Source organism: Ahaetulla prasina, chromosome 3 (genome assembly GCF_028640845.1).
Source record: "Ahaetulla prasina isolate Xishuangbanna chromosome 3, ASM2864084v1, whole genome shotgun sequence".
NCBI lineage: Eukaryota > Metazoa > Chordata > Lepidosauria > Squamata > Colubridae > Ahaetulla > Ahaetulla prasina.
This window is the reverse complement of record NC_080541.1, coordinates 177,293,170-177,321,082: the sequence shown is the minus strand read 5'-3', so window position 1 is coordinate 177,321,082 and position 27,913 is coordinate 177,293,170. Positions and strand designations below refer to the sequence as shown.

The 27,913-nt window shown below is 37.1% G+C and overlaps 1 protein-coding gene across 9 annotated transcripts; it reads left to right on the top strand.

The window, feature by feature from the left end:
• The first annotated feature begins 107 nt into the window (after positions 1–107).
• Positions 108–27,017, top strand: KDM4A (lysine demethylase 4A). 9 transcript variants are annotated; one of them, XM_058176346.1, is made up of 23 exons: positions 151–204; positions 696–807; positions 1,751–1,935; positions 4,333–4,508; positions 5,195–5,309; positions 5,975–6,168; positions 6,409–6,458; positions 7,339–7,442; positions 7,986–8,123; positions 8,955–9,202; positions 10,117–10,307; positions 11,127–11,503; positions 12,178–12,298; positions 14,417–14,595; positions 16,180–16,378; positions 17,405–17,481; positions 18,953–19,008; positions 19,593–19,701; positions 21,264–21,452; positions 21,937–22,107; positions 22,673–22,792; positions 23,192–23,284; positions 23,730–27,017. In XM_058176346.1, the coding sequence occupies exons 3-23, from the start codon at positions 1,798–1,800 to the stop codon at positions 23,868–23,870; spliced, it is 3,186 nt and encodes a 1,061-aa protein (XP_058032329.1). In that variant the 5' UTR covers positions 151–204; positions 696–807; positions 1,751–1,797; the 3' UTR covers positions 23,871–27,017. The 9 variants fall into 9 exon arrangements, with proteins under 9 accessions (XP_058032330.1, XP_058032331.1, XP_058032337.1 ...); XM_058176349.1 differs by having other exon boundaries at positions 1,746–1,935; XM_058176347.1 differs by lacking the exon at positions 696–807 and having other exon boundaries at positions 108–204.
• Positions 27,018–27,913: the final 896 nt, after the last annotated feature.

Below are 27,913 nucleotides of genomic sequence, written 5' to 3'. Positions count from 1 at the left end.
GAATGCAAGGGGCGTGATTGGCACTTCCCGTAACCCATGAGACGCTAAAACGGATGCGGGAACTCTTGGGGATTGGATCGTGGCCGGGAAACGTCAAGAACGTGACCGTGAGAGGCGGGACACAAGACGGGGTTGGCCCCAAGCTAATACAGAACTCTATTTCGGGCCCTGTCAGAAGTGCAGGTGGGTCCTGTGAGGCCTTCGGTGAGTGAAAATGCGGTAAAGGGAGATCGTGGGGAAGAGTTAAGTCCCGGAGTGTTATGGACAGGGAGGAAGGAAAACCTCATCCGGGCGGGGCTCCTCGGTCGACCTGGATCGCGCTGTGGAGAATCGAAAACCGAAGGGTGGGTGGACTTCCTTGAAGCCGGGGAAGGGATGGAGATGAGAGGTGGATGCTCTCCGTATTTCAGCGCCCTTCCATCCAGGGAAACGTTGAGGGCTCGAAAGTTGCTATGTTAACGCCGGGCCTTCTGGGCTCTTTTCTGAGAGGAGGTCGATCTGGGTCGCTTCCTCCGTGCCTCTTCCCAGCCACAAGGGAGCAAGGGATGCCAGGATCAGCTGTTGCCCGCCGGAGCTCGCTCCGGGCGATCCGTGTCTAAAAGAGGGCTAGCATCACAATAGGCGAAAGAACTTCGAGGAACAGTTTCGAAATTTTGAGACGAAACAAGCTCTTCTCTCCTCTCCTCTTCATTTAGCACAAAGACGGTCCTTAGATAACACATTTTTCTGGTCCAGCACCAGCGCCTGGTAAAGAAAAACGACAAACGGAGAAAGGAATTGAATGAGGGCCGGTACAGAAGAGAGAGGGTAGGGAAATAAAATGGAAGAATTTGGTGGGGGGAACACCACCTCTAAATGTTGGGGCTCTTGGAACACTAGGTAAAGAAATACAACTGCTTTTAACATCATACAGATGAGTTGAGGTATTTAGAACCAGATAAATTGAAAGGAAAAAAATGGGAAGGAAAAGATTACAAAGAATTTTGGGGAAACCCTGATAATCCTTTTTTCCTTATTTCCAGTTTTCAAAAAATTCCAATCCCCTCTTAGCTCCTCTATTGCAATAAACAAAGCCACATAAATTAATTTTAGTTTTATCTGTCACCTTTCTTTTCTACATTTCTCTTGAAGGCCTAGTAAGCAAGGACATTATGGAGAAGCATTCTTTTTAGAAACAAATATTTGTGGCCTCAGTTGGCTGTGGGAGAAGATGCAGGACCTGGATAGGTCTAAGTGATAATCATTTAACAGGATAGTTATCTGGGATACTTGCTGTCTTAAACAGATTTCAGAGTAGGAACTTGCTTTTCTCTATGGAAAACAAACTTATTCTCTTTAATATGAAGCTAGCCTCCAAGAAGAGGAAAAGGGATATTACTAAGTCAGAACTTTTTATCAAGAGAAGTTCACATTGGTGGATTTAGATTTATCAATGGCTATTGAGACTTACTCTGTAACTAGTGTCAAATTATTTCTGTTATTTAAGGTTGAGGCTTTTTTTTAATCAATAATATAATTGGTACATGTAGTTTACTGGATTTCTTCTCTAAATCTGAGTGTGAAATTCATATTTAGGAGAATAGAGGTGTAAAATAGTCACAACAAAAATCTGGAAGGATTGGATTTGATATAGTTTTAATTAAGAAAGTGGACATATTTTGATGCTATTCCTCATTCTTTATTGTGTGCTCAATAAGTCTGCATAATATTTACTAATTTGTTATCCTTATAATTATTTGTATTAGTGCAGTAGTTCTCCTGGTTCACATATGAGAAGAAAGATTGTGGGGAAAAACCATGGGGTCCGAATTGGAGAACCTAAATCCAAGTGCCAGAATAATGACATTCCATCCAACTGTGGAAGAATTTAAAAATTTCAGCCGCTATATTGCCTATATAGAGTCTCAAGGAGCCCATAGAGCTGGATTAGCAAAGGTAAGAACGGGTGGGAACAGTGATGATAATGCTGCAATTTATTCATTCATATTTAGTATAATTAAATTTGATTCAGAAAAATGTAACATATTTGGTTGGTAATCAGCATACAAATGAACAGGTTGAATTGTGAGGTTTTATTAGATCCCATTGATGACGAATTGGACTCATTTTTGCTGGGAAAAATCAAACATATAATGAAAATTCTGAAGTTCTAGATTTTTCTTTCGTTGCACATTATTTTAACTAATTGTTGACATAGGATTTAAAATGAAGCCTTATGTTTCTGGGAGACCCGTGTAACTTTTTTAAAAGTTTTATTTTTATGGTATACATGATCATGAGGATTAATTTCTAAACCAACCGATCTATTACTTTGGATATGCAGAATTCTAAAAAGAAAACTGCAGTAATATTAATTGTTCATTAGATCTGTGCCAATTGTTGAAAGTTGTGCTTCACAACACTAGGTAGCACATGCAAGGCATCTCTGTTGAATCAATAAAGCAGCTGCATCTTTTTCAGTAAGAATGTATATGTGTAGCAATGGTGGGTTGCTACCGGTTCGCCCCAGTTCGGGCAAACGGATAGTGGCGGGAGATTCTGCCTCTATCGTCATCAAATACCCTCTGTGCATGCACAGAAGTCACATGCAAAAGTGAAGTGAGCACACATGCGCTAGCAAACCAGTAGCAAAGGTAAGTGAAACCCACCACTGATGTATAGTCAGTAAGCAAAGCCTGCCTTGGATGCTTTATTGTTTCAAAGATATAAGAAAATACATTAACACATTGTGGAACATTGCTTTCAAAGAATTTGCATACACTTATTGTTTGCAGTAAAAAGATCATGTACCATTTAAGTAGGCATTTTCCTTTGTATGTAATTAATTTTGGATCTTCAGTAAACCAGGAGTCATTTTGGCATATATACCTCCAAATTAATCACTGAGCCAAATACACGATAACGATTTGAAACAGATTTCTTGATTATGAATATTAATTGTGGGGTGCCTCAGGGGTCGATTCTCTCGCCCCTCTTGTTCAACATCTATATGAAGCCGCTGGGTGAGATCATCAGTGGTTTCGGTGTGAGGTACCAGCTGTACGCTGACGACACTCAGCTGTACTTTTCCACACCGGACCACCCCAACGAAGCTATTGAGATGTTGTCCCGGTGTCTGGAAGCCATACGGGTCTGGATGGGGAGAAACAGGCTCAAGCTCAATCCCTCCAAGACAGAGTGGCTGTGGATGCCGGCATCCTGGTACAGTCAGCTGCAGCCACGGCTGACTGTTGGGGGCGAGTCATTGGCCCCAATGGAGAGGGTGCGTAACTTGGGCGTCCTCCTGGATGGACGGCTGTCTTTCGAAGACCATTTGGCGGCCGTCTCCAGGAGAGCTTTTCACCAGGTTCGCCTGGTTCGCCAGTTGCGCCCCTTTCTAGACCGGGATGCCCTATGCATGGTCACTCATGCTCTCGTGACATCTCGTCTGGATTACTGCAATGCTCTCTACATGGGGCTCCCCTTGAGGAGCACCCGGAGACTCCAGGTAGTTCAGAATGCGGCTGCGCGGGTGATAGAGGGAGCCCCTCGTGGCTCCCACGTAACACCTCTCCTGCGCAGACTGCACTGGCTGCCTGTGGCCTTCCGGGTGCGCTTCAAGGTTTTGGTAATGATCTTCAAAGCGCTCCATGGCATAGGGCCGGGCTACTTACGGGACCGTCTGCTGCCACCGAATGCCTCTCACCGACCCGTGCGCTCTCACAGAGAGGGACTCCTCAGGGTGCCGTCGGCCAGGCAGTGCCGACTGGCGACACCCAGGGGAAGGGCCTTTTCTGTGGGGGCCCCCACTCTTTGGAACGAGCTTCCCCCAGGACTTTGCCAACTTCCTGACCTTCGAACCTTCCGCCGCGAGCTTAAGACACATCTACTTATCTGCGCAGGACTGGACTAGAATTTAAAATTTTTAAATGTTTAAATTTTAAATTTGGTTTTAAATGGGTTTTATTATTTATATCTCTATTTTAAATATTCGGCCTATGTAATAAGTTTTTTAAATTAATGTTTTACCCTGTATATATATATGTTTTTTTAGATGGCTGTAAACCGCCCTGAGTCCCTAGGGAGCTAGGGCGGTATAAAAGTATGAATAATAAATAAATAAATAAATAATAATTTACCTTGTGCTTAATTTTATAAAATGCCAACTTCTAGTCTAGCATTAATAATGTTGTTTGTGGATTATTCCTATATGATGCTGAGGCATAATTCTGCTACTGAATGTAGCTGAAAAGTCAGTCTATTTGAAGTATTATATTTTTATATAGCCTTTGAATGGTCTATTCTTGTGCTGAGTTTTCAAATTAATTACTCAATAAAAATTACAATTTCTAGATTGTTCCTCCTAAGGAATGGAAGCCACGCAGTTGGTATGATGATATTGATGATCTGGTCATCCCTGCTCCCATTCAACAAGTGGTTACTGGCCAGTCAGGCCTCTTCACTCAGTATAACATCCAGAAGAAAGCTATGTCAGTCCGAGAATTCAGGAGGATAGCAAATAGTGACAAGTAAGAAAAGATGATCTGAACATGAAAGATTCTAAATATCTGTATTTATATAAATGTGTTTGTAATGGTTGAATCTAAAAGCATCTTAATATAGCAACGTCCATGTCAGTTGGCATACATTTATTCCAAATTGGAATATAATTTCTTGAGAATACTTGCTTCTGTATCTTACTTTTAGAACTCCAAAGAAATTTTTTTATGAATGGACTGCACTATTTCAATAGCAAATATTTGAATAGGTCATCTCTGAGAAGCTCCATATGTGTGTGATAGTTTCTAGATCAAAATCTCGTTTTTTAAACGGATTTCTATAAGATACTGCTGGCCTGACACCTATTTTTGCTGTCCGCCTTTACTAAAACCAAGAGAATGAAATTACATTAAAATAATATTGGTAAAAGTTACAGTATCTTTATATGTGAACAATTTCAGCCTTTGAGCATGATATAGTTGAAGTCTTAGTTAATTCTATTAGAAATTTTAAATGATAGAAAAGTTGACTCTGGCTCGTTCATCTAGGATGTTTGTACATGAATATCTTCTTAAATTCTGATTTCTAGGATGCTTGTCTACAGTAATGTAATTTAAATTTAATTTAAAATCGGTGATAATTCATGACATTTGTCAGTGAATAAAGAAAGTGAATGGACAAGTTATATTAAGACAGTGAACCTGTGCTCCCTTAGGTACTGCACTCCTCGGTATACAGATTTTGAAGATCTTGAACGCAAGTACTGGAAGAATCTCACTTTCAATGCTCCCATCTATGGGGCAGATGTTAATGGCACACTCTATGACAAGGTAAAAGAAGAATAATGAGACATAATTAAAAGCATCCCTATCTGTTAGTGTTAACTTTTTTTTTTTTTTGCATTGATTCAAGATTTATCAACGTTTTCAGCATCAGTGTTATTGAATTTCCTAGGCTGACCCCTGAAAATTGAAATATGTATGTGTAATGTGTATATGGATGGAATAGGGGCTAGGATGTTGAGCTTGTCAATCGAAAGGTCGGCAGCTCGGTGGTTCGAATCCCTAGTGCTGCCGTGTAACAGGGTGAGTTCCCGTTACTTGTCCCAGCTTCTGCCAACCTACCAGTTTCGAAAGCACATAAAAATGCAAGTAGAAAAAATAGGGACCACCTTTGGTGAGAAAGTAACAGCGTTCCGTGCGCCTTTGGTGTTGAGTCATGCCGGCCACATGACCACGGAGACATCTTCGGACAGCGCTGGCTCTTCGGCTTCGAAACAGAGATGAGCACCGCCCCCTAGAATCAGCAACGACTAGCATGTATGTGCGAGGGGAACCTTTACCTCATATGGATGGAATATATGAGGCAAAATTAATCTACAATATTCATAAAATAAAATTCTTTGAGTACCCTCAGTGATTTTTTTATATAGATATTGGAATATATGTTACTAGCTTATTGCTTTTTTAAAAAAATGTGTTTAATCTATTTTTAGCACGTAGATGAGTGGAATATTGGTCATCTGAATACAATTTTGGATATAGTAGAAAATGAAAGTGGTATTACCATTGAGGGAGTGAATACACCTTATCTCTACTTTGGGATGTGGAAAACTTCCTTTGCCTGGCACACGGAGGACATGGACCTGTACAGTATAAATTATCTGCATTTTGGGGAACCCAAGTCCTGGTGAGATATCGTGTGTGTATGTGTGTACAGGTGTGTCTGTATCAAGATGTGCATCCGTTTTTAATTGAGGATCATATTTAACAAGAAGCTTATTTAACAAGAAGCTAAAGTATAGGAATGATGGGAAATGATAAATGATAAAACTTGCTTATTATATATCAGCATTGTTATATAACATAAGCCTAAAGCAGTTTATTTTTTTTGTGATTATATTTGTAATTTGTTTATTTGCAATCACAGGTACTCTATTCCTCCAGAGCATGGGAAGCGATTGGAACGTCTTGCTAAAGGTAACATCCTCTCTCTAAATCAGTCTGTATAGTTTCTAAAGAACAGTGACAGCTGTTTTTTTTATTTTAAACTTAATTGTAATCCTAATCTGACTTTACTACAGGTAATTCTGGATTTATAACCATTCATTTAGTGACTGACGTTACAATGGTATTGAAAAAAAGAGACTTAAGACCAGTTCTTGCTCTTAACGATTGTTACAGCATACCCGTGGTCGTATAATCAAAAATTGGACACTTGGCATCAGAATATATTTACAAAGTCGCAACATCCCAGGGTCACATGATTGCCCTTTGCAATTTTTCCAGGGGTCTTTGGACAAGCAAAGTCAATGGGAAAAGCCAGATTCTCTTAATAATTGTGTGAGTCACTTAATTGTGCCAAAAAAGTGATAAAATTGGGCATGACTCACTTAATACCTGCCTTGCATGGCAACTGAATATCTGGTCCCAATTGTGGTCGTAAGTCAAGAACTACATGTAAAATAACAGCAATATTTTTAAAAAATTATGGAAATCTTGTTCCATTATTTAATTTTATTTATAAAAGTCCAACAAATATAATACTTACTGAATTTCAGGACGTAAGAACTTTCTTAAAGCTCTCTCTTCATGTGAAAAAAATAATGAAGACTTTATTTTTTAAAAATATCTCTGATGCTTTATTATGTGTTAAGAGGGAATAAGAAAAGTGAACTTCTCTTTTCTCCATTTGGAACTTTTGTCTGAAAGTTGCCTCAAAGCTTTGTAATTACTTTATCTTTCATGCGTTGTCAATCTTGGAAAAAGCCATACCAAAGTATTCAATTCGTCGTTCAAAGAATGTTGTACAGTCAACAATACTTCAACAATACTTGCTGGATATCTGTTTCTTAAATAGGATTCTTTCCTGGAAGTGCTCAGAGTTGTGAAGCTTTTCTCCGTCACAAAATGACCTTGATCTCACCATCAATATTGAAGAAATATGGCATCCCATTTGACAAAGTAAGGAAAAATTGATGGCATTTTACACAAATCTAGGAAGGCAGATATTCTTATAAGATTATAGGAACTGAAAATAAAAAGGCAGATTGGAAAACATCCTATATTTTGTTTTCACCTCTAACTTTTCAATAGTTGCATACAGTAGGGAGATATCAGTTTAGAACACCCCTTCCTGTTTTTACAGATACTCAGAACATCTTTAGAGAAAAAATCTTGAGTGTGGGGAGCGCTCTGAAACAGCCAATGAAAACTGAGAATGTGGGAAGAGAGAGAGAGAATTAAAAAAAAAAAACCAGGAATAGTGTCATTTCTTCTTCACACTGAGAATATTCCTGTGTATATTTTTTTTCACATAATTTATAGATAATCTGTAAATTTCAAGGATAATTTTTTTTAATTCACTGGGATATATTTCCATTCTTAGAAAAAGCTAGAAATATGGGCTCTTTCCAGCTTGGTAGTACTGAAAATTATAAAACAATTATCAAATGAATTTTAGAGTTTATATAAATTAGAAATCCATACTGATTGCTTCTCTTTCAGGTGACTCAGGAAGCAGGTGAATTCATGATAACTTTTCCTTATGGATATCATGCTGGTTTTAATCATGGCTTCAACTGCGCTGAATCTACTAATTTTGCCACACTTCGTTGGATTGAGTATGGAAAGCAGTCTATTTTAGTAAGAATTATTTCTTATTCCTAAATGTTTATCAAACAGAATTATAGATTAATATCAATTTAATATTTTATGGTTGATGGAATGCATTCTATATCTTAACAACCTTTTGCTGCTAAACATGTGCTATGAAGTAGATCTTGCCATTTTAATTTTGGACATCCATAAAAATGTATTAATTCATACAAATAAAGCCTCTAAGACAGTTTAAGGAAAAAAGATTTCAGATGGAGAAATGTAGAACTCTCTGATTAGCTATGTAGGACTACTGTTTTTTTAAATAGATGTCATGGTGGACATCCATAAATATTTAGTTAGATAAGGTATGCCTCTTTGTACAATTCTTAAGATACTTTTTTTCCCATTAGATATTTAAACAGTAAGGCTTGTGAAATGGAAATAGGATAATACTTGTTTAGTTCTCATATTTTTCAGATGTGTTAGCTTTCCTATACCCTATTTTTAATGACTCCCTAATGTTTTTTCTGTTAATTCATCAGGTTCATGTCTGTTTCAGACATAAAGCTGTAGCCTTAGTTTTCTAGAGGCTACTCTGTGCATTGTTGTTTTATTTATTTATTAATAATATTTCAAAGTACTCAATTCAACAACAAATGCTTTGTCAGAAAGTATCTGGTGATATCAAACATATTAAATACCTATTGTTTTGTTCTCCTCTCCCTTTTTCCAGGTAATTACTTTTAGCCTCCAATGTTTGAGGTCACCATTCTTACTAGGAAGTGCTCTCATAAGGAGGCATAGTTGCAGAGTGAAGTTAATACTGAATTGAAATGAAAACGTAAGTGGCCTAAGCTGTTTTGTTATTCCATGCAGTGCTCCTGCCGAAAGGACATGGTCAAAATCTCCATGGATGTCTTTGTGAGGAAATATCAGCCTGATCGTTACAAGCTCTGGAAAGTTGGGAAAGATGTGACAGCCATTGATCATACTCTTCCTACACCAGAAGCATCTGAGTTCTTTAAAGGTGAACTCCTTCAAAAAGTTAAGAATGAGAAGCTGTGCCCTGAAGAAACTGAAACAGAGGAAGAATGCAAAACAGATGAAGATATGGAGAAAAAAAGGTATGTTTTCTTCCCCCCCCCCCCATAAATCATGACTTAGCCAGTGTCACTCACTTATTAATAACTCACTTATTAATCAGTTCCATCTATGGAGCTTCTTCTATTGTCCATGTTAAGTGGCTGCCAATTACATTGGGACTTGTTTCTTCTCCCTTTCTCCTTGTTTTGTTTAATAACCAAATTCAGTAAATTTTAGAAATGGATATGTGATTTTTAATTGTCTGTAGGCTGTGGAATAGAAATTAAATTAATGGTTGGAACCAGTCTGTTCACCAAAAAATTGGATAAAGCATTTCAGAGAGTTTTTCTGACTTGCCTTAGGTTAAATAACTGTCTTCTGATCTGTTGTAAATTTATATTAATGATAGCTACTTTGTGTTTGAAATATTTATTATCTAATAGCAAGTATGTTTTATTTGGATCCTTGGGTTAAATGTGATTTCTTACAACTGAGAAGAAACCATTTTCACATATTAATATGATTAGAAAGCTTGTGTATTCTGTCATTTTTTGACAAGATGAGATGAGAAATATTTTTTCCAATATTTTTTTATTTTTTCTTCTAGTGGTAAATATATCTCTTTTTAGAGCTGTGCTTTCTCAGGTACTTCAGAAAAGTCATAAAACCAATTGATTTTTCAGAGAGAGCAATCTGATATTAAAGTTGTGTTCGGTTCTGTTTAAAACATGAGTGTCCAACCTTTTGGTGTCTGGGCCGCATTGAATTATGAGGAATTATCTTCAGTCGCATATAAAATATATAATAGGGTTAATGTCCTGTATATAAATCACATAATAATGTTAGAAGTTTACAATCTTGTTGCATTGCTAGCTATCTATGGTTGAATGCTGCCCATAGGCTGCGGGTTGAATGTTTCTGATTTAAAAGATGACATGGTTATTTCTTTTTGCAGTGTCCCAAAGCATCGCATTGGAAGCAAGCGGCACAGAGTCTGCTTAGAAGTTCCTCATGAAGTGAGCCAAAGTGAGTCCTTTCCCAAGGAGGAGGTGGTCCCAATACAGTTTGAGATGGAGGAAGCAGCCCCTCCAGTTGGACCTGCTAGAGAGCCTGTACAACAAGGGGATGAAGGCCTTGCACCTCCAGGTAACTTCTTGGATGGTACTGTTTATGGTGGTCTATCTCATTGGAACTTTATTATGGCCTAGCCATAATGAAATTTGTTTAGTTTTAGCCTAGTTTCCCATCTATGTGAGGTTTAGTGTGATGCATTAACCCAACTTCTGCTTTCAACAGACATAAAAACATTGGGAGCAAAATATCAGTTTGAAAACTGATATAATGCCTCATTAGGAATACGAAAGATATGCTCAAGAAATTGGGGCATCTGCAAAGGTTTGAGATGAATTTCTTAAAGTAATGTTCTTTTGACTTTAGCAGCATAAAATAAGAAACTAACAGAATTGTGTCAGTAAAACAGAAGAAATTCCAAAAATGAGAAGTAGCTTCCAGAATTGGAGACATTTATCCAAAAATGGCTCAAGGACTTTTATGGAAGCCACAAGACTTTCAGTTATGAAATAAAATACGAAATCATTAGAATATTTTAATTTTTTGGGTTTTTTTAACTTGAAAAGATTTGGAAATGTGTTTCAGAAACTGAACACAACACCAAAGAGCAGGATTGGAGCAAATAAGTTAACGAAAAATCTAAAAATTGAGTAAATGCCTGATTAGTGAGAAATTAAAGGTATGACATTGTGTTATGTGTTAATGAAGTTATAGAGGAAATTCAAATTATAGGAGTATTTTTAAAAAAATACATTAAACTTCTAGCTAGACTGGGCCATTTAATATTTCCCATCTTGAAGTCCTAGTTTCAAATTAATTTTTAGGCTTTAATAATATAGAGCATTTTATTTGGCAGCAATTACTAAAGAATTTCAAATATTGTTTTTGATGCAGAGTATGCAGATGCCTCTGAAGTAAAATTTGAAGAACTGAAAAATGTTAAACTAGATGAGGAGGAAGAAGAAGAGGAAGAGGAAGAGGAACCAGAAGCAGCTGTTCTAGATCTTTCCATTTCACATTCTGTGTCTTCAGTTTTGACTCAATCTACCATGAAACCAAGCCCAGTCTCCAGCTTTCAGTCTAGCTCATCTTTTTGTTCTGGCTCTTCAGATTCTGAACCCCCTGATCTTTCTAGGCAGTTGGTTGAGCAAAGTGAGGTGCTCACAGTTCATAGTTATGCTAAGGAAGAGGTGAATGTCATGGAGATTGAACAGCCTTCCAGGAAGAAAACCAGTTCCACAGCTTGTGTGGATGAACAAGAGCTTGCAAAAGTAAGGTTATATCAGAGGGTATACTTACAATCTATCTTGTTAGCATGCTTGGGATACAGTTGAATGATAAAGCAATATATAGGATGGGTTCTCAATAAACACTTATCATAGAATATTGTAATATCTAATCTTCTATCTGATTTTCACTTTCTTGCAACCTTATCAGCTGATGTGCAATTTGCAAGAAATATTTCTAGGACTGTATTTGCTGCATTAGATGCCAAGTAAATTTATTGTCGATGTAGTTCTGCATACTGAAATACACTATTTTATCCATAATACACATCTTGCATACCCTGGAGCTTAAGCAGTGCAAAAAGTACAAGTAATTTTTCAGTTTTTGAATTCATCCAGTAGTACTATACAGTATTACTATAAAGTTGTGGTTACAGTTTTTATTTATATATTTATTTGTATCCCGTTTTTATTATTTTTACAAATAAAAAAATAATTCAAGGCAGCAAACATACCTAACATACCATCCTCCTCCTATTTTTCACACAACAACAACCCTGTGAGGTGAGTTGGGGATGAGAAAGATTGACTAGCCCAATGTCATCTAGCTGGCTTTCATGGCTAAGGTGGGACTTGAACTCATGGTCTCCTGCTTTTCTAGCATGTTGCCTTAACCACTAGACCAAGCTGTCTCTCTGACCCTGTCTTGATTTCTGCAGATGGCAAAGGATTACATCAGATCTGTAAAGGATCGTAAGCAATCAAAAGGTCGTCGCCAGCCCTTGACCAAACTCCCACGTCATCACCCACTCTTGGTTAAAGATGGCCTTAGTGATGATGGTAGGTTCTAAATTTTTTCCTTTTTTTGTAATAGAGGTGTTTGCCCAATTGTGATACTGAACTACAGCTAGTCCTTGACTTACCGCTGAAAATTTCTGTTGCTAAGCAACACAGTTTCCCCCATTTTATAATCTGTCTTGCCATAGCTGTTAAGTTAGAAACACAGTTGTTAAGTGAATCTGATTTTAGTTGTCAGAAGGTTGCAAAAGGTGATCACATGACCCTGTGACACTGCAACCATCATAAATACATGCCCCTTACGAAGCAACTGAATTTTGATTATGTGACCATGGGGAATGCTGCAGTGGTTGTAAGTATGGAAACTGGTCACAAGTCCCTTTTTTCAGTGCCGTTGTAGCTTTGAATGGTCACTAAATGAATGATCGTAAGTCAAGGACTGCCTGTAGCAATAAGCATCTTTGGATGCCTAAACTCATCCTTTACATCTTTAAAGCAATCACTTGTATAACATATACCTGAATACATTAATCACAGTCTGATTCACAATTTTTGAAGGTTGTATACTTGGCAGTGTGAACTTGATACACTTTGATGCTGAATTTTCAGCTACAGCACTTTGATCTCTAAGGCAAAAGAAAAAGAGTACATATTTCAAATATAATTTTATAATTGTGAGGTTGTGTTGTTGTTAGTTGTGAAGTTGTGTCTGACCAATCGCGACCCCATGGACAACATTCCTCCAGGCCTTCCTGTCCTCTACCATCCTCTAAAGTCCATTTAAGCTCATGTCTATTGCTTCAGTGATTCTATCCAGCCACCTCGTTCTGTTGTCCCATTCTTCTTTTGCCCTCAATCTTTCCCAGCATTAGGCTCTTCTTCAGTGAGTTCTTCCTTCTCATTAGGTGGCCAAAGTATTTCAGTTTCATCTTCAGGATCTGGCCTTCTAAAGGGCAGTCAGGATTGATCTCTAGGAGATCAACCCTGACTGATCGCCTTGCAGTCCAAGGGACTTGCAGAAGTCTTCTCCAGCACCAGAGTTCAAAGGCCTCTGGCGCCCAGCCTTTCTTATGGTCTAATTTTCACAGCCATACATTGCAACAGAAAACGATAGCCTTGACTATACGCACTTTTGTTGGCAGGGTGATGTCTCTGCTTTTGAGTATGCTATCTAGATTTGCCATAGTTTTCCTCCCCAGGAGCATGCAGCTTTTAATTTCTTGGCTGCAGTCCTCATCTACGTTGATCTTGGAGCCTAGGAAAATAAAATCTGTCACTACCTCCATTTCTTCCCCATCTATCTGCCAGGAATTGAAAGGGCCGGATGCCATGATCTTAGTTTTCTTAATGTTGAGTTTCAAGCCAACTTTTGCACTCTCCTCCTTCACCCGCATCAAGAGGCTCTTTAATTCCTCTTCGCTTTCTGCCATTAGAGTGGTATCATATGCATATCTGAGGTTGTTGATATTTCTCCCGGCAATCTTAATTCCAACTTTTGATTCATCTAGCCCTGCCTTTCTCATGATGTGCTCTGCATATAAGTTAAATAGGCAGGGCGATAGTATACAGCCTTGCCGACTCCTTTCCCAATTTTGAACCAATCAGTGGTTCCGTGTCCAGTTCTCACTGTTGCTTCTTGACCCACATACAGGTTTCTCAAGAGACAAATAAGATGGTCTGGTACTCCCATCTCCTTAAGAACTTGCCACAATTTGTTGTGATCCATACAATCAAAGGCTTTAGCATAGTCAATGAAGCAGAAGTAGCTTTCTCCATGATCCAGCATATGCTGACAATTTGATCTCTAGTTCCTCTGCCTCTTCAAAATCCTGCCTGTACTTCTGGTAGTTCTCGATCCACGTACTGCTGGAGCCTAGCTTGTAAGATTTTAAGCATAATCTTACTAGCATGTGGTGAGGTTGTGTATTATTTCCAAATGAATGGTCTCACAAATTGTATGGGCTTAGCAGCCATGTGGGGAGCTGAACGTTTGTACACTGTAAAGGTTGCTAGTAGAGACATAGCATTGGCAGGCATGGCTGAAAAATGAGGAACATTATTACCTTTCCAATAGTTTAAATCTGTTATTCTTTTGACAGCCTGCAGAAAAGGGGAAATGGTTTATCTAAATTTTGATCGATGGTGTGATTCTTACTGCAGAAATGTCAGAGCAGTTGACGCCTGAAGAAGAAACTGAAGAGATGGAAGCATGGGCGAAGCCTCTCAGTCAACTGTGGCAGAATCGTCCTCCAAACTTTGAAGCGGAAAAGGAGTATAATATCGCTATGGCTCAGCAGGCTCCCTATTGTGCAGTGTGCACGCTCTTCCAAACCTACCAGGTAAGCAGATTATTTTTTCTCCTGGCCTGTATAGTACAGAAACACTGATAGAATATGGTTTGTGTAAATGTTGGAAGCGTCATGTTAATAATGTGATTTCAGTTTTAAGACTGATTATTGTTAGAATAATCCTGCTTCCAATGTTTCCATAGTAAATAGGACTGATTTCCTATAGCATCTTTCATATTACCCTGACAAATGCATGCTTTCTTAAAAATAAACCATACATATTCTAATGCTCGATTACGGAAGCCTGGTTAATACATAGATGGGAAACTGCCTGGTAATAATGGATGCTGTATGCCATAGTAGTTCTCACATTCATCTCAGATGGGAAAGGCCTTTTGAGAGTCTGTATGGCATGGTGGTTAAGGTGTGAATAGTTTTTCAAAAAGATTTACTGTTCCATTTTTTCCTCACTAAATAATGCAACACAGAAACTGTTTAGTGTCATATTTTAACCCATTTAAAACATTTAGGGAATTTATAATTTATATTTTGGTTCTTCAGTAGAACAAAGAAATCTTAAAACAAACCCAAAATATTTTTGATTAATTGTTATATTAGGAATAGCATATTTAAAAAATAAATTCTTAGAGCTGGAGTCATATTTATTTATTTATTTATTTGTTTGTTTGTTTATTTATTTATTCATATTTTTATACCGCCCTTCTCCGAAGACTCAGGGCGGTGTACAGCCAATAAAACAACAGAAATCCTAAACAAATTAAAATACTGTAACAAGTTTAAAAATCTGATTCAACCGCAGTATACTTAAAATATTAGCTAAAATTTTTCAGAAACTAAAACCCTATTAAAAACCCGCTAAACCCCCCCATATTAAAATCAATCAGGCCAGCCCCGCTTGGTGAAAAAAGAAAGTCTTCAGCTCGCATTTAATGGTCCAGAGATCAGGGAGGAGACGCAGTCCCACCAGCAGCTCATTCCATAGAGCCGGGGCCCCCACAGAGAACGCTCTTCCCCTGGGGGCCGCCAGCCGACATTGACTAGCCGACGGCACCCTAAGAAGGCCCTCCCTGTGAGCGCGCACTGGACGTACCGGACAATGGGAGGTAAGTGTCGGCAGCAGGTGGTCCCGTAAATATCCTGGTCCAATGCCATGGAGCGCTTTAAAGGTGATAACCAACACCTTGAAGCGCACCCGGAAGACCACCGGCAACCCAGTGCAGCCTGCGTATGAGAGGTGTTACATGGGAGCTACGAGGGGCTCCCTCAATCCCCTGCATATTTGCAGAAATGTGCCTGAGATGAACATAGTATGTAACTTATCTTCAAAGATTTGGACTATTTTATATCAGTTTTGTCAAACATATTTTTTTTACTTTATTCTGACATGAAAAAAGGATCTATTGATTATTTGTTTTGTGGAAATAGTTATCTCTTTGGAAAGAAAAATATCAAATTGAATTTGGAATCATTGTACCTAAAGCGTAACATAGTGAAATGATATTTATTTCAATTCTTTCAGTATGCAAACAAAAATGGAGTGCTTTTCTGATCATATATTTATATTTATTTCATCAGTGTTGTTCTTTTCTAAAATGTGTAATTTCTCATTGGCAGGCAGATTGTGGAAGTCAGAGCTTACAAGCAGTTCCAAATGCTACTAATGGAAAGATGAGAACTAAACCTCTCATCCCTGAGATGTGTTTTACTACCACTGGTTGTAGCACAGATGTCAGCCTGTCTACCCCATATCTGGAGGAAGATGGCACCAGTATTTTAATCACATGCAAGCACTGTCAGGTCCAGGTCCATGCCAGTGAGTACTGTATAACTTAGGTCTGATTGTCCATTGATACCCAAAATAAAATATTACTATTTACCCCTCCATTTTCCCATACTTTATAAAGAAACAATGTAAGCATGAGTAGCTTATTTCTATTTATTTTTACCTGTAAGGAAGAGCACAGAAAAAAGTCAAGGAATTGCACTTTAATGCCCATCAGATTCATATGAACAAAATGATCTTAAATACCATGGGTGAAGACTACAATTAAAGTGCAATAAACACAAAATATATCCTTCCAGATATAGTAGTGCCTTGGTACTCAACATTAATTGATTCGGGAGGCATAATGAGTGCAAAAAACAATGAGTACCAAATTTTTCCCATAAGGAATAATGTAATGAGTTACAAGGCAACATCGACAAGTTCTAGCTTGTACGTTGAGTACCAAACAAATGATGAGTATCGGGACAAAATTTTGTTGCGTACCAAATTTGATGAATTTCAAAGCAATTGAGTATCAAGGTACTTTCATGCTATGTGAAGATTAAGATACTGTCTCTGGAAAACTAGCCCACAATATAAGAATTCAGAGGGGAAAATCTCAGTGGAATGCCAGTTACTAAGCAAGTTGGATGAGTTCCTTTCCTAATGCTTTGGCTATCACTAATACGTTAAAACAATTTAAAAAAACACCTCATAGTCATAAGGCACTGTGATAGTTAACAACTGGAGTTCATTTTTTCTGTTCTAAAATTCATTGAATTGGCAGGACCCAGAAATAGATTTGACTCATCATGACCATTTTTATGGCTTGAGTAAATACTAAAGAAACACAGGTTTGAAATTTATATATTTAAATGACAGATCAGATTATGGATAGATCAGTATTGCTTTTTTGTGAATGTGTTTCAAGTGGGTCTTCACAAGATCGGTCAAATTTATTTTGTGGCTATAAATTCATTATTGATATTTTGTTAAAATAAGAAGGAATATGAAAATTGAAATTTTGCTGATTTTTATTGCGTAGCCTACAAACCTTCTATTTTTTTTATGTAGGTTGTTATGGAGTAGCCCCTGAGAAGGCAACTGAAGATTGGAAGTGCTCTCGATGCAAAGCCAATGCTTTAGAAGAGGTCTGCCAAAATTCTTTTGTGTTCATGCATGAGCCTTAGTTTGGTGGCATTGGAAAGTTTGCAATTGTGAAATAGTTATTGAAATAGATTTATTTGTATAAAAAAGAGTCATTAAAATATAAAAAAGATCTAGTTTCTGATAGGACTTTACTTCATGGAATATTTTAAATGAATAGTTTGGTTGATTCAGTATTATCCATTATTAAATGTATTCATCAGTATTCCAGAATCTAGTCCTGGGGTACTAAAATCTCCTCTTCAAGCTGGCTTAATTAGCAATCCCTCATGGAGGTAGTTTCCCTGAATCCCTTCTGAATCAAACATTTATGCAGATACTGAGATTACTTTTTAAATTTTTAAAATGTTTTTCATTGTTTTAGAAACTTAGTTTAGGGAATGGAATACTGCTAGGAGATGATGTTTTCCAGGTTTATTTGGCTTATATGTTCCAGACATATTTATGTGCAACTCTGTTGTCATGCATGTCCGGTGAAATATCACCTTGTCAGATAGGATAGAATAGGCTTTTCAACAACCATCTAAGCATCGCTTCCGCATAGGTGTGGATAGTTTTCTGTTATATGTGTCCCTAACAGGACTTAATAAAATACATTCTGCCTAGCACTAGCCTTTCGTTTTCTATAGAGCAGTGTTGGTGAACCTTTTCAGCACTGAGTGCCAAAACGGGGGGTCCCATGCAGTGTGCATGCCGGAAACCGGAAGAGCAGCCACCCGATGCACATGCGCGTGCCAGGAAGATGATCTTCTGGTTTCCGGCGCACACATGCACACTGGCCACCTGGTCTTCCAGTTTCTAGTATTCATGTGTACACGAAGACCAGCTGGACGGTGCGCATGCACACGCCGGAAACCAGAAGATCATCCTTCCTGGCACGTACATGTGCACCAGGTGGCTGTTCTTCTGGTTTCCAGCACTCCATGTGCATGAAGACCAGCTGGCCAGCACACCGGAACCAGGTAGAACAACAGGCGATGGCTTGCATGCCTGGAGAGATGGCTTTGCGTACCACTTCTGAGAACCAGCTTAGTTTCTTCTACGGTATCTTCTATAAGACAAAAACAATTAATGCACAAAATAATTATTTAACTTGTATGGTTCTCATTGCAGAATATTTATGTATTTCAGAAAAAATGTATAAAATGTAGTGCTATAATAATACAGTGTTAATTGGTGTGATTTCAACAAAATGAAAGCCATCTTGGTCTAGTGATTAAGGCACCAAACTAGAAAGCAGGAGACCATGTCCCACCTTAGCCATGAAAGCCATCTGGATCACTTTGGACCAGTCACTTTCTCTCAGCCCAACTCACCTCACAGGGTAGTTCTTGTGGGGAAAATAAGGGAAGGAAAGTGTGTTGAATATGTCCGCTGCCTTGAGTAAAAATACATAAAAATAATAAAAGCAGGATATAATAAATAAATAAAACGTGATTTTCTTTTGTCCGTCAGGATTGCTGCTTATGCTCACTTCGTGGAGGTGCACTTCAAAAAGCCAATGATAACAAGTGAGTTTTTGTGATAATTAAGTATGGAAGACCCCTGGACTCATCAACTCTGTTAAGCAACAATTTAGTGATGTTTCCCTGGCCTGATGCAATGCTAGTTGAAGCTATGGTTGTGCAAAATACAAAATGATATTCATCATTCATTCATGTTTTGCAAAGCCTATTGTTGCAAGCAAAAATCCCCTCCTCAGATACTGAAAGCAACCACATTCTATGAACTTTTCATAAACTGCTGCAAAGACTGTCGATACACACATATGTATCATGCAGAGACAGCCAAATTGCCAATAGTCTATTATCTCTTCATACATGTAGTAGAGAACCTTTGAAGCAGCCATGAGCCTTCCAGAGAATGTGGCTGCTTTTGTACTGAATGTTTTTGCAAATCACGTTTTTCAAATACATGATGCTGCTGTATTGAGAGTGGAGGAGATCATATTGTTCATAAGGTTACTATTCTTTACACTATGGGCATATATGTTTTTGAGCTGTTTTACCAATATCAGTTTTGATTATCTATATCCTGCAGCCAATTTTTAACAAACATTTACTAAATACTTAAGTAAACTTCTGATTTTTCTCAGATGGGTTCATGTTATGTGTGCTGTGGCAGTTCTGGAGGCCAAATTTATAAACATTGCTCAGCGTAGTCCAGTTGATGTCAGCAAAATTCCACTGCAACGCTTCCGACTGGTAAGAAAATAAATGGTAATTTGAATTGATTAATACATGCTTATTCTATGATTTTATGAGATTCTTAAATCAGAACCCTGAGAACATAGGAAAAAAATCTTTTCAGATTACATAATTTGTGATAATGCAAGTGGTGAAACTTTGGATGATTGTACATAGCAACGTACATACATTTACCAACTTGTTCTCATTCAAAAGTATTGGACAAAATTTCATTTTAATACTGGGTGGGCAAAGGTCACAGTGGCCAAAAATTATGGAAGTTGGGGCCCAGCATATCTGGAAGGTGACAGATTCCAAAAAGTCGTCATATGCAGTATAATAATGGTGTAATTTAGCAATTATTTGAAGAATTGAGTAATTGTATATTAATAATGTAGGGCACATAGCTTACATGTGTGCTGTCTGTACAATAATCCAGTAAAAAAGGCCAGTCACAGTGCATGATTCTATTATGCATGGGAAAAGTAGTCATAGATTGAGACTTCACCCTAAGTAACTTCTTTCATATAGATGTCACTTAACTCACTTATTTATTCAAGCAGGACTGGACTGATTTTTTAAATTTTAATTTTTTAATTTTTAATCCTTTGTAATTTTATATGGGGTATTTTAGGTTAGGTCAATCTGACGGTTTTAATTCGGCCACTATTGAATAGGTATTTTAAATTGATATTTTAACTTTGTATATTTGCTGTTTTTATTTTTGGCTGTACACCGCCCTGAGTCCTTCGGGAGAAGGGCGGTATAAAAATTTAAATAAATAAATAAATAAATAAATAAATAAATAAATAAATGTTAAATAACACAAGAGATACAACAAAGTGTATCCTATTATGTAAAGGAAGATGAAAATACAAAAACATTCAGGGCCTTGATTTTACCCAACATGTGTTGTAATATACTGTGTACAAAAAGAAGAATACAGAGACTTCCCATCAATAGTCACATATTTTAGCATATAAATAAAGACAAGACAATCCCTACAAGAATCTACAGGGAAATATAATTACCGTATTTTTTGAAGTATAAGACTCAGCAGAGTATAAGATGCACCTTAGTTTTTGGGGAGGAAAATAAGAAAAAAGCTGATTGGCAGGTAGATCAGCTTCAGGTGAATTTTAGCAACAGGTTCCTTGGTTGTAAGCTCTGTGCCTTGCCTTTTTTTTTTTTTTTTTGCTTTTTTTTCTGCCTCTGAAAGCAGCTTCAGAAAAAAAGCTTCTGAAGCTATGTTTGGAGCCTTCTTTGATGAAGATTCCTTTCTGATGCTTTTTTCAGCCTCTGAAACCTCCATTTGAGAAGCTGGGCGGAGCTACATTCAGAGTATAAGACGCACTCAGATTTTCACCCTCTTTTTTGAGGAAAAAAGGTGCATCTTATAGTCCGAAAAATATAGTACATATATAGTGTAATTGTGTGATAATTAAACATCATGTATTTTTTCTTCATAAGATTGTACAGTAGTATTAATTTAAAAAAAAATGCCTATCCATTGAAGCAGATTGTAAGTGCCATTGAAATACACATGGAATGCAGGTTTGTCTGAAAAATTCTTGTCACAGAAATGTGTGTTCTGCAAGAAGAGGCGGAAGAGAATAGCGGGTTGTTGCGTGCAGTGCTCTCATGGCCGCTGTCCTACATCTTTCCACGTCAGCTGCGCTCAAGCAGCTGGAGTTATGATGCAGCCAGACGACTGGCCATTTGTGGTCTTCATTACCTGCTTTCGACATAAAATTCCATCTCAAGCAGAGGTAAGTAATAGAGACTTAATATTTGGTTCAGCCTACCTTAACATTTGTACTTGACACATTACTTTTGAATTTCTTAATCAGTTTGGAAAGGCCGTAGTAAAAGTGTTCATGAGGCCCACACATACACACCATATTCTGGAAATGCTTGCTTTGTCCTTTATTTTAAAATGTTTATCTGCTCAAAGCAACTGCTAGTTTTGTCGCTATTGTTAATATTACTGAACCTTCTATTTATACCTACATTAAAAGTTGATGGTATATAGTTTGCATCAGCAATAAAAATATAAAGACATAATAAAAATCTTAAATTAAAAAACTTTTCAAAAGAAATGTAAAAATAATCTTTCTGTGCTTTCCAGATAATGCATAGGAAGCTCTTGTATTTTGTGCAACTTTCCACAACCTTCAAAGTATTTCATGTAATTAAACCATTGAGTTTTATCTTTTGAATATAACATTGATTATAGCTCCTTTATTCCTTCAGCGAGCTAAGGCTGGACTACAGGATCTTGCTGTGGGACAGCCTGTGATAAGCAAGCACAAGAATGGACGTTTCTATCAATGTGAAGTGATCAATCTGACGAAGGAAACATTTTATGAGGTCAACTTTGATGATGGCTCCTTCAGTGATAATCTATATCCAGAAGATATTGTGGTATGCTTTGCACCAAAAATCATTGCACCAGAAAATATACAGTCCTAAGAAACAAAAAGTCTCAGATTGCTGAAGTGGGTCAAATCTCTAAAGCATCCAGACAATATTTTTTCAGTTGCATAATACAAAGCTAAATATAGCATAGATTATTTGACTCCTAAATTAGAAATCTCTTCCCTTTCTCCTTCCCTCTCTTCAGTACCTTTTAGAATCTTTTGTTAGAGAAAAAAATAATTCCAGATGAAGGTTCTACTCTATTATCAGATTTTTACTTGTTTTATGTTTCATACAGATATCTGTATAACAAACGAGTAGTTGTAGATAAAGGTTAGTTTTGTACATCTTGTAATCTGTTCATGGCAGGAATGTTCTGATTATAAGATTAAGCTCATTGCAAGTACCTCCTGATGTTAACAGAATTGTACTTACACTTTCCTGCTCTCCTCATTGCCATCTACCAGCTCAATTGTCAAGCTTCTCCAGGGTCCATTATTTTAGGCAATGTTTCTTCTGTTTGCTGTTCAGTAGATGATTATATCTCTCAAACTTTCTCCAATGTGGACAGAGTCGAGATTGCCTCCAGCTTGGTCCTCCACCTCCAGGAGAAGTTGTTCAAGTCAGATGGACAGATGGACAGGTCTACGGAGCTACGTTTGTGGCTTCTCATATCATCCAGATGTACCAGGTGAGAGAAATGGGATCGATCTTCTCATTTTCTCTCTTTTTAACTCTCTGTGTATTGTTAATTTGGGAGTTCTGAAATCTCTGAAGGTTGTATTCTGGCCTGCCAAGATAATGTGTAATTGTTCCAAAAGATATATTGATTGATATGTTAACATTTGTGTAAAGAGGTGTTAATTCTCATGCATTGTAATTGTGGCTATATACTGTAAACTAGTTTCTAGATATTCTCTTCTGTTATTAGCAGCTGGTCTGCCAACTCCTTCATGATGAATACATGAAATTGTTTGCCAGTTGGCTGGGATCCTGCTCCATAAAAACATTCTGTACTGAATTGCATGATACAGAAATAGCAATTGATGCTTATGTTCATCTGACAGCCACCTGATTGTTATGATTCTAGGTGGAGTTTGAAGACGGATCCCAACTAATGGCAAAAAGGGATGATGTGTATACACTTGATGAAGAACTTCCTAAAAGAGTTAAGTCAAGGCTGGTAAGTCAAACAGTGATAGATTTTGATAGGTAAAATTCTTCTCACACAAGAGAGCATCAGTTCCCACATAGGGAACATTTCTTCCATCACTAGGACACTTCCAGATGCTTCAAGGATATAATAAAATTATTAAACTAAAGGTTCCAAAAGCCATTTCAAAGGAAAGAAAAAATAGATTTTCAGAATACTGTTTGTTGAGCCCATTATTGAACTCTGCAAATTTGTAGATTAATGATAAACAGCCACTTGCAGTCTCAAGAGTTGTATATCTACAGTAATTTACTCTAAAGTTGATAGTTAGATTCCCAAAATCTACTCTCTGTTGTTTTCCAGTAAAATAATATGATTTTTATTATGCAAGAGGAAAATTGTGAAGAATCATTATCACTTACAGTCCAGTTTTCTCTATTGTCCTTTTAACATTTTGCCTTTACTTGCTTTGCAGTCTGTTGCCTCTGACATGCGCTTCACAGAGATCTTCACAGAGAAAGAAGTCAAGCAAGAGAGAAAAAGACAGAGGGTGATCAACTCGCGTTATCGTGAGGATTACATCGAGCCTGCACTGTACCGGGCCATTATGGAGTAATAGCTTGCAGCAGGATTTCAGTGACCACCCCAAAAATGGATCCTAGCACTCCAGCACAGCAGAAGCCAAACAGACAGTCTTCATATCCCACTTTTTTTAAAAAAAGAAATGAGATAAGCTTATCTGACTCTATAGCACCTTGAAGGTATGGATTTGGCTTTCCTGGCAAACTCCAAGGCTATCATTTGGGAGCGCATCTTTGAGTTTGTGAAGCATTTGGTTCATACCAGCTTCGATGTCTTCGCTGTTAGCTGTGAGTTTCTTCATTCAATACAAACTGTTCTTTGCCAGAAAGATAACTTTCCATTACCATCCAAGGAGTAGCCCAGACAGTCGCAGTGCTAAAAATGACTTTCCCCCTTTTTTCCTGGATTAAATGTCTATTTCTGGGGAAAATTCTGAGCTCATCCTGCCTGCACAAAACTGGTGATGTTACTGGTGCTTGACAATGAATTCCTTTTTATATTTATAACCCTGTTTTTTTGTCATGAGCACGCTTCCTTTTTTTTTAATCATCACCTCTGAGAACAGAGCTAAGTGAGCTGAAGAATGGAGAGTGAAATTGATTGACTCTCTGTATTCCCAGCTTCTTGAACCTTTGAAGCTTTTGTCCCTATTTTATATTCAGAGACTTATTTACTCATATGTTTAATTGTTATAGTTTGTGCCTATGTAATAGGAAAAGGTTTCGAGCCATTCAGCGCTGTGCATTCCTCAGGCAAGAGAATCCTGGGAAATATCCTCGATTAAGGCAATAAGGGACTACAAAGATTCCCATTCCTGTTTGGCTTGGAATGGCCACAAATTGGGCCCAGGTTTGCAACAAGGTTGCTTGGGGAAATTAGCATTCTTTCATCTCACTGGCAGTGACCCCAAATTGTGGGGTATTTGAATCCAGTTTGAATAGTCATTAAATTATGTCAGAGGTCAGCATTATTGGTATTTCCGTTTGGAAGCTTTGCACTGTTTTTGCCCAAACCTATACAGGTAAGACTAATGGAAGGGCTCATGTATATTTAGATTTATCTTTTGTGGGACAGAGAAAAGGAAGTTGAGGATACGTTTTCAAGAGGTGTCTCATTTCTTTGCCATGCAGTCATTGGGGCAATTTTCATCCAGATACATTGCAAGAAAAGAAAAGCTACTTGTCCAGTTATAAACATGCCCTTGTAGTCTGTGCTTATAGTACCTGGAACATGCACATATCATCTAATCTTGGAAGACAAATGTGCTCATGTTTACTACGGTAGAGGCTCCAGGGAAGACTGTAGTAAACTGTAATACTGTACTGTAATACAGTGTAGTATTCCTTCCCTTTATTTATCTGTTTATCTTGCTGCATACAGTTCACACAACATATAGGTAGTCCTATATTTACATCTGTTCATTTAAAAGTGGTTCAGAGTTATGACAACCTCAGAAAAAGTGACTTGCAAACTCTCCTCAAAGTTATAATTGTTGCATACCCCCTTCAGTCAGGTGATCACAATTCAGGCGCTTGTGGGATAGAGTTGCAGCATTTTGCAGTCACATGACGGTTGTGATTTGTGATTTTCCAGCAAGCAAAGTCAAATGGAAACCAGGTTCACTTAACTGTGACTCATTTAATGACCACGTTTCACTTAATGACCATGGTAAGATGGTTGTAAAATAGGTCCAGTCACACAATTCATTTTATGACTGTACCAACTTACAACAGAAATTCCAGTCCTAATTGTGATTGTAAGTTGAGGACTATCTATAGAAGCAAAATTCTTCAAAGTTCAGGTGAACAAAATCTCAAAGCCTTTTCTGACATTCTCCTTCCTTTATTAATTAGGTTCCTGAATGCATTTTGGAGGAAATCTAGAAAAGGTGGAGAGATGTACATTTCAGTATACAGTATTGATCTCCTTTCTGTATTACTTTAGAATTTATGTATTATTATAGAGATTGGCTCTCTTCATAAGCACAAAATATATAAATATGTACAAAGGAGCAACTTTTGAAATATTTGCAATTGGACACTGCCCCCCAATTTGGAAGTAAGATTGATAATTATATGGTACATGAGAATATCTTACTGCTCTCAGTTGCTGCCTTTTAAAAAGTGTCATGTCTCCTTTTGGGTCTTGAATAGATGTTGCGCAAATATTTATTTAAATGGTTTTTGTGCTATCTAACAAGATGGGCAGCCTTTTGTTTTTGGCCCTTGTGTATTAAGCAAAAATCATTCTGGGCAATACATTCTCTATGTCAGTATTCTTTTGATTCCCCATGAATGTTTTTTGTACGAAACAGATTCCCCCTCTCTTTTCTTACCTCTTAACCTGGAGGTTACTGCTGTCCCAGATATAATAGGCTTTTCTGTATCAATATTAAAACAATCATGATGCCAAAGGTTCGTTCAACAGGCATAGGGACTTTTCCTTAAGTTTTTTTCTGCTTTTAGATTGAAAATTAACTCTAGATGATATGTATCAATGGATTTTAAAAATATTTTTGAACTGTAACTTGAACTGTTCAAAATCTTTCTGAATTCTTAAAAATGAATTCACATCATAATCAAATATGTCTGAGTATATCTACAGATTGGTTTAATTCATTTCAAAATCTAAAAGATGGTTTTACAGGATTTTTAAAGGATTTTAATATGTCTGCTTATAATTGAGCAGGCAGTAAGAATTCTAAGAGCCCTTTTAATCATTATATCCTATTTTATTCTGGCAAATGTGTCTATTGCTCTCATCCAGTCAAACTGCAATTGTTTTATCTTAAATCATTGTAATAAAATTGTTGATTAATTTTATAAGTTTGACACATAATTGGAATAAACTTCTTCCTATTGATGGTTTAACAAGCTTTTGAAAATATAAGCACCATTTTCTTAGTTTGACCCTGTCATTTAATATATGCACACACCTCTGTATAAGGTTGCAGCAGACTTTATATGTACAGAAAAGAACAAGATGAAATATGTGATCTAAACATGATCTATTATGATTCCTTCAAGAAGGACTCCAATAATTTCTGACCTATTGGAAGTTGTGCTGGTTTTAGGATGCCAGTGTGAGATGTATACAAGACAGGCAGCTTTATGTATTGTTTTTCTGATCTAGTAATATAATTTTGGACTAGACTCAACTGATTAAATCTGAAACACTTTAACATGAAAGCCTGTGCCTCTTCAGTTATACTGCTGGGTTTCATTCAACATCTCTCCTAGGTTCTTTCTTTTTTTAACAAGTTACATCTATTCAGTCTCAGTAACTGATACATAAACAACTACCTACCCTGAGTCAGGAATTATTCTAGATTTTCATCAGTTATTAACATTTTTAGCTTTTATTTAGTTAGAATAAGTGTTCATATTTGGATGTGTATTTGGAAGTTTGTTAGATTTAGGTTCACAGCTCCTGATCAGGGGAATAAAAATGGAAAATGGAACTCCTAAGAAGAGAGTATATGGAATGAAGATAAACAAAATAAGAGAAACAAACCTTTCCCTTTCTTCTTGTGGAATGTAATGTGGCAACATAAACTAGTAGAAAAATACAAAATGCAAGAATTGATAGGTCTGTTTTTTTAAAAATATCCAATTTGTACATTATTATTACTACTTTATTATTACAGTTTTATATTCCCCTTATTTAAAATTATATCTAAGTTTATATGTAAAAAGATACATAATTCTTGTTTTATAATTCAAACATACATAATTCTTTTGCCTCCTATTTTCCCACAACAAAACCCCTGTGATACGAACTGGACTGAGAGTGATTAGCCCAAAGTCATCCAGCCAGGTTTAGAACTCATAGTCTTCTGGTCTCTAGGTCAGCACCTTAACCACTACAACGAACTGACTTTTAGATGTAGCATGATGTATCTATACTGAGTAGTTATCACAGATTACTTTTGTTTAAACAAATGCAAAATACATAGCAATTGTTTATGAACAAAATTATAGTCATTTGGATCCTAGTCTGCGTTGTAATGTATTTTATTTATTTAAATCCAAAAGAATTCTGACAACACAACATATGACATACCTAGTGAGCTGCTTT

Bases quoted from the DNA above. Each gene is read 5' to 3' on its own strand.
- KDM4A (XM_058176347.1), top strand. From the start codon at position 1,798: ATGGGGTCCGAATTGGAGAACCTAAATCCAAGTGCCAGAATAATGACA. The intron at 4,509-5,194 runs GTAAGAAAAGAT...GTGCTCCCTTAG, and splicing joins AGGATAGCAAATAGTGACAA to GTACTGCACTCCTCGGTATA. The intron at 19,702-21,263 runs GTAAGAAAATAA...TTCTTGTCACAG, and splicing joins CACTGCAACGCTTCCGACTG to AAATGTGTGTTCTGCAAGAA.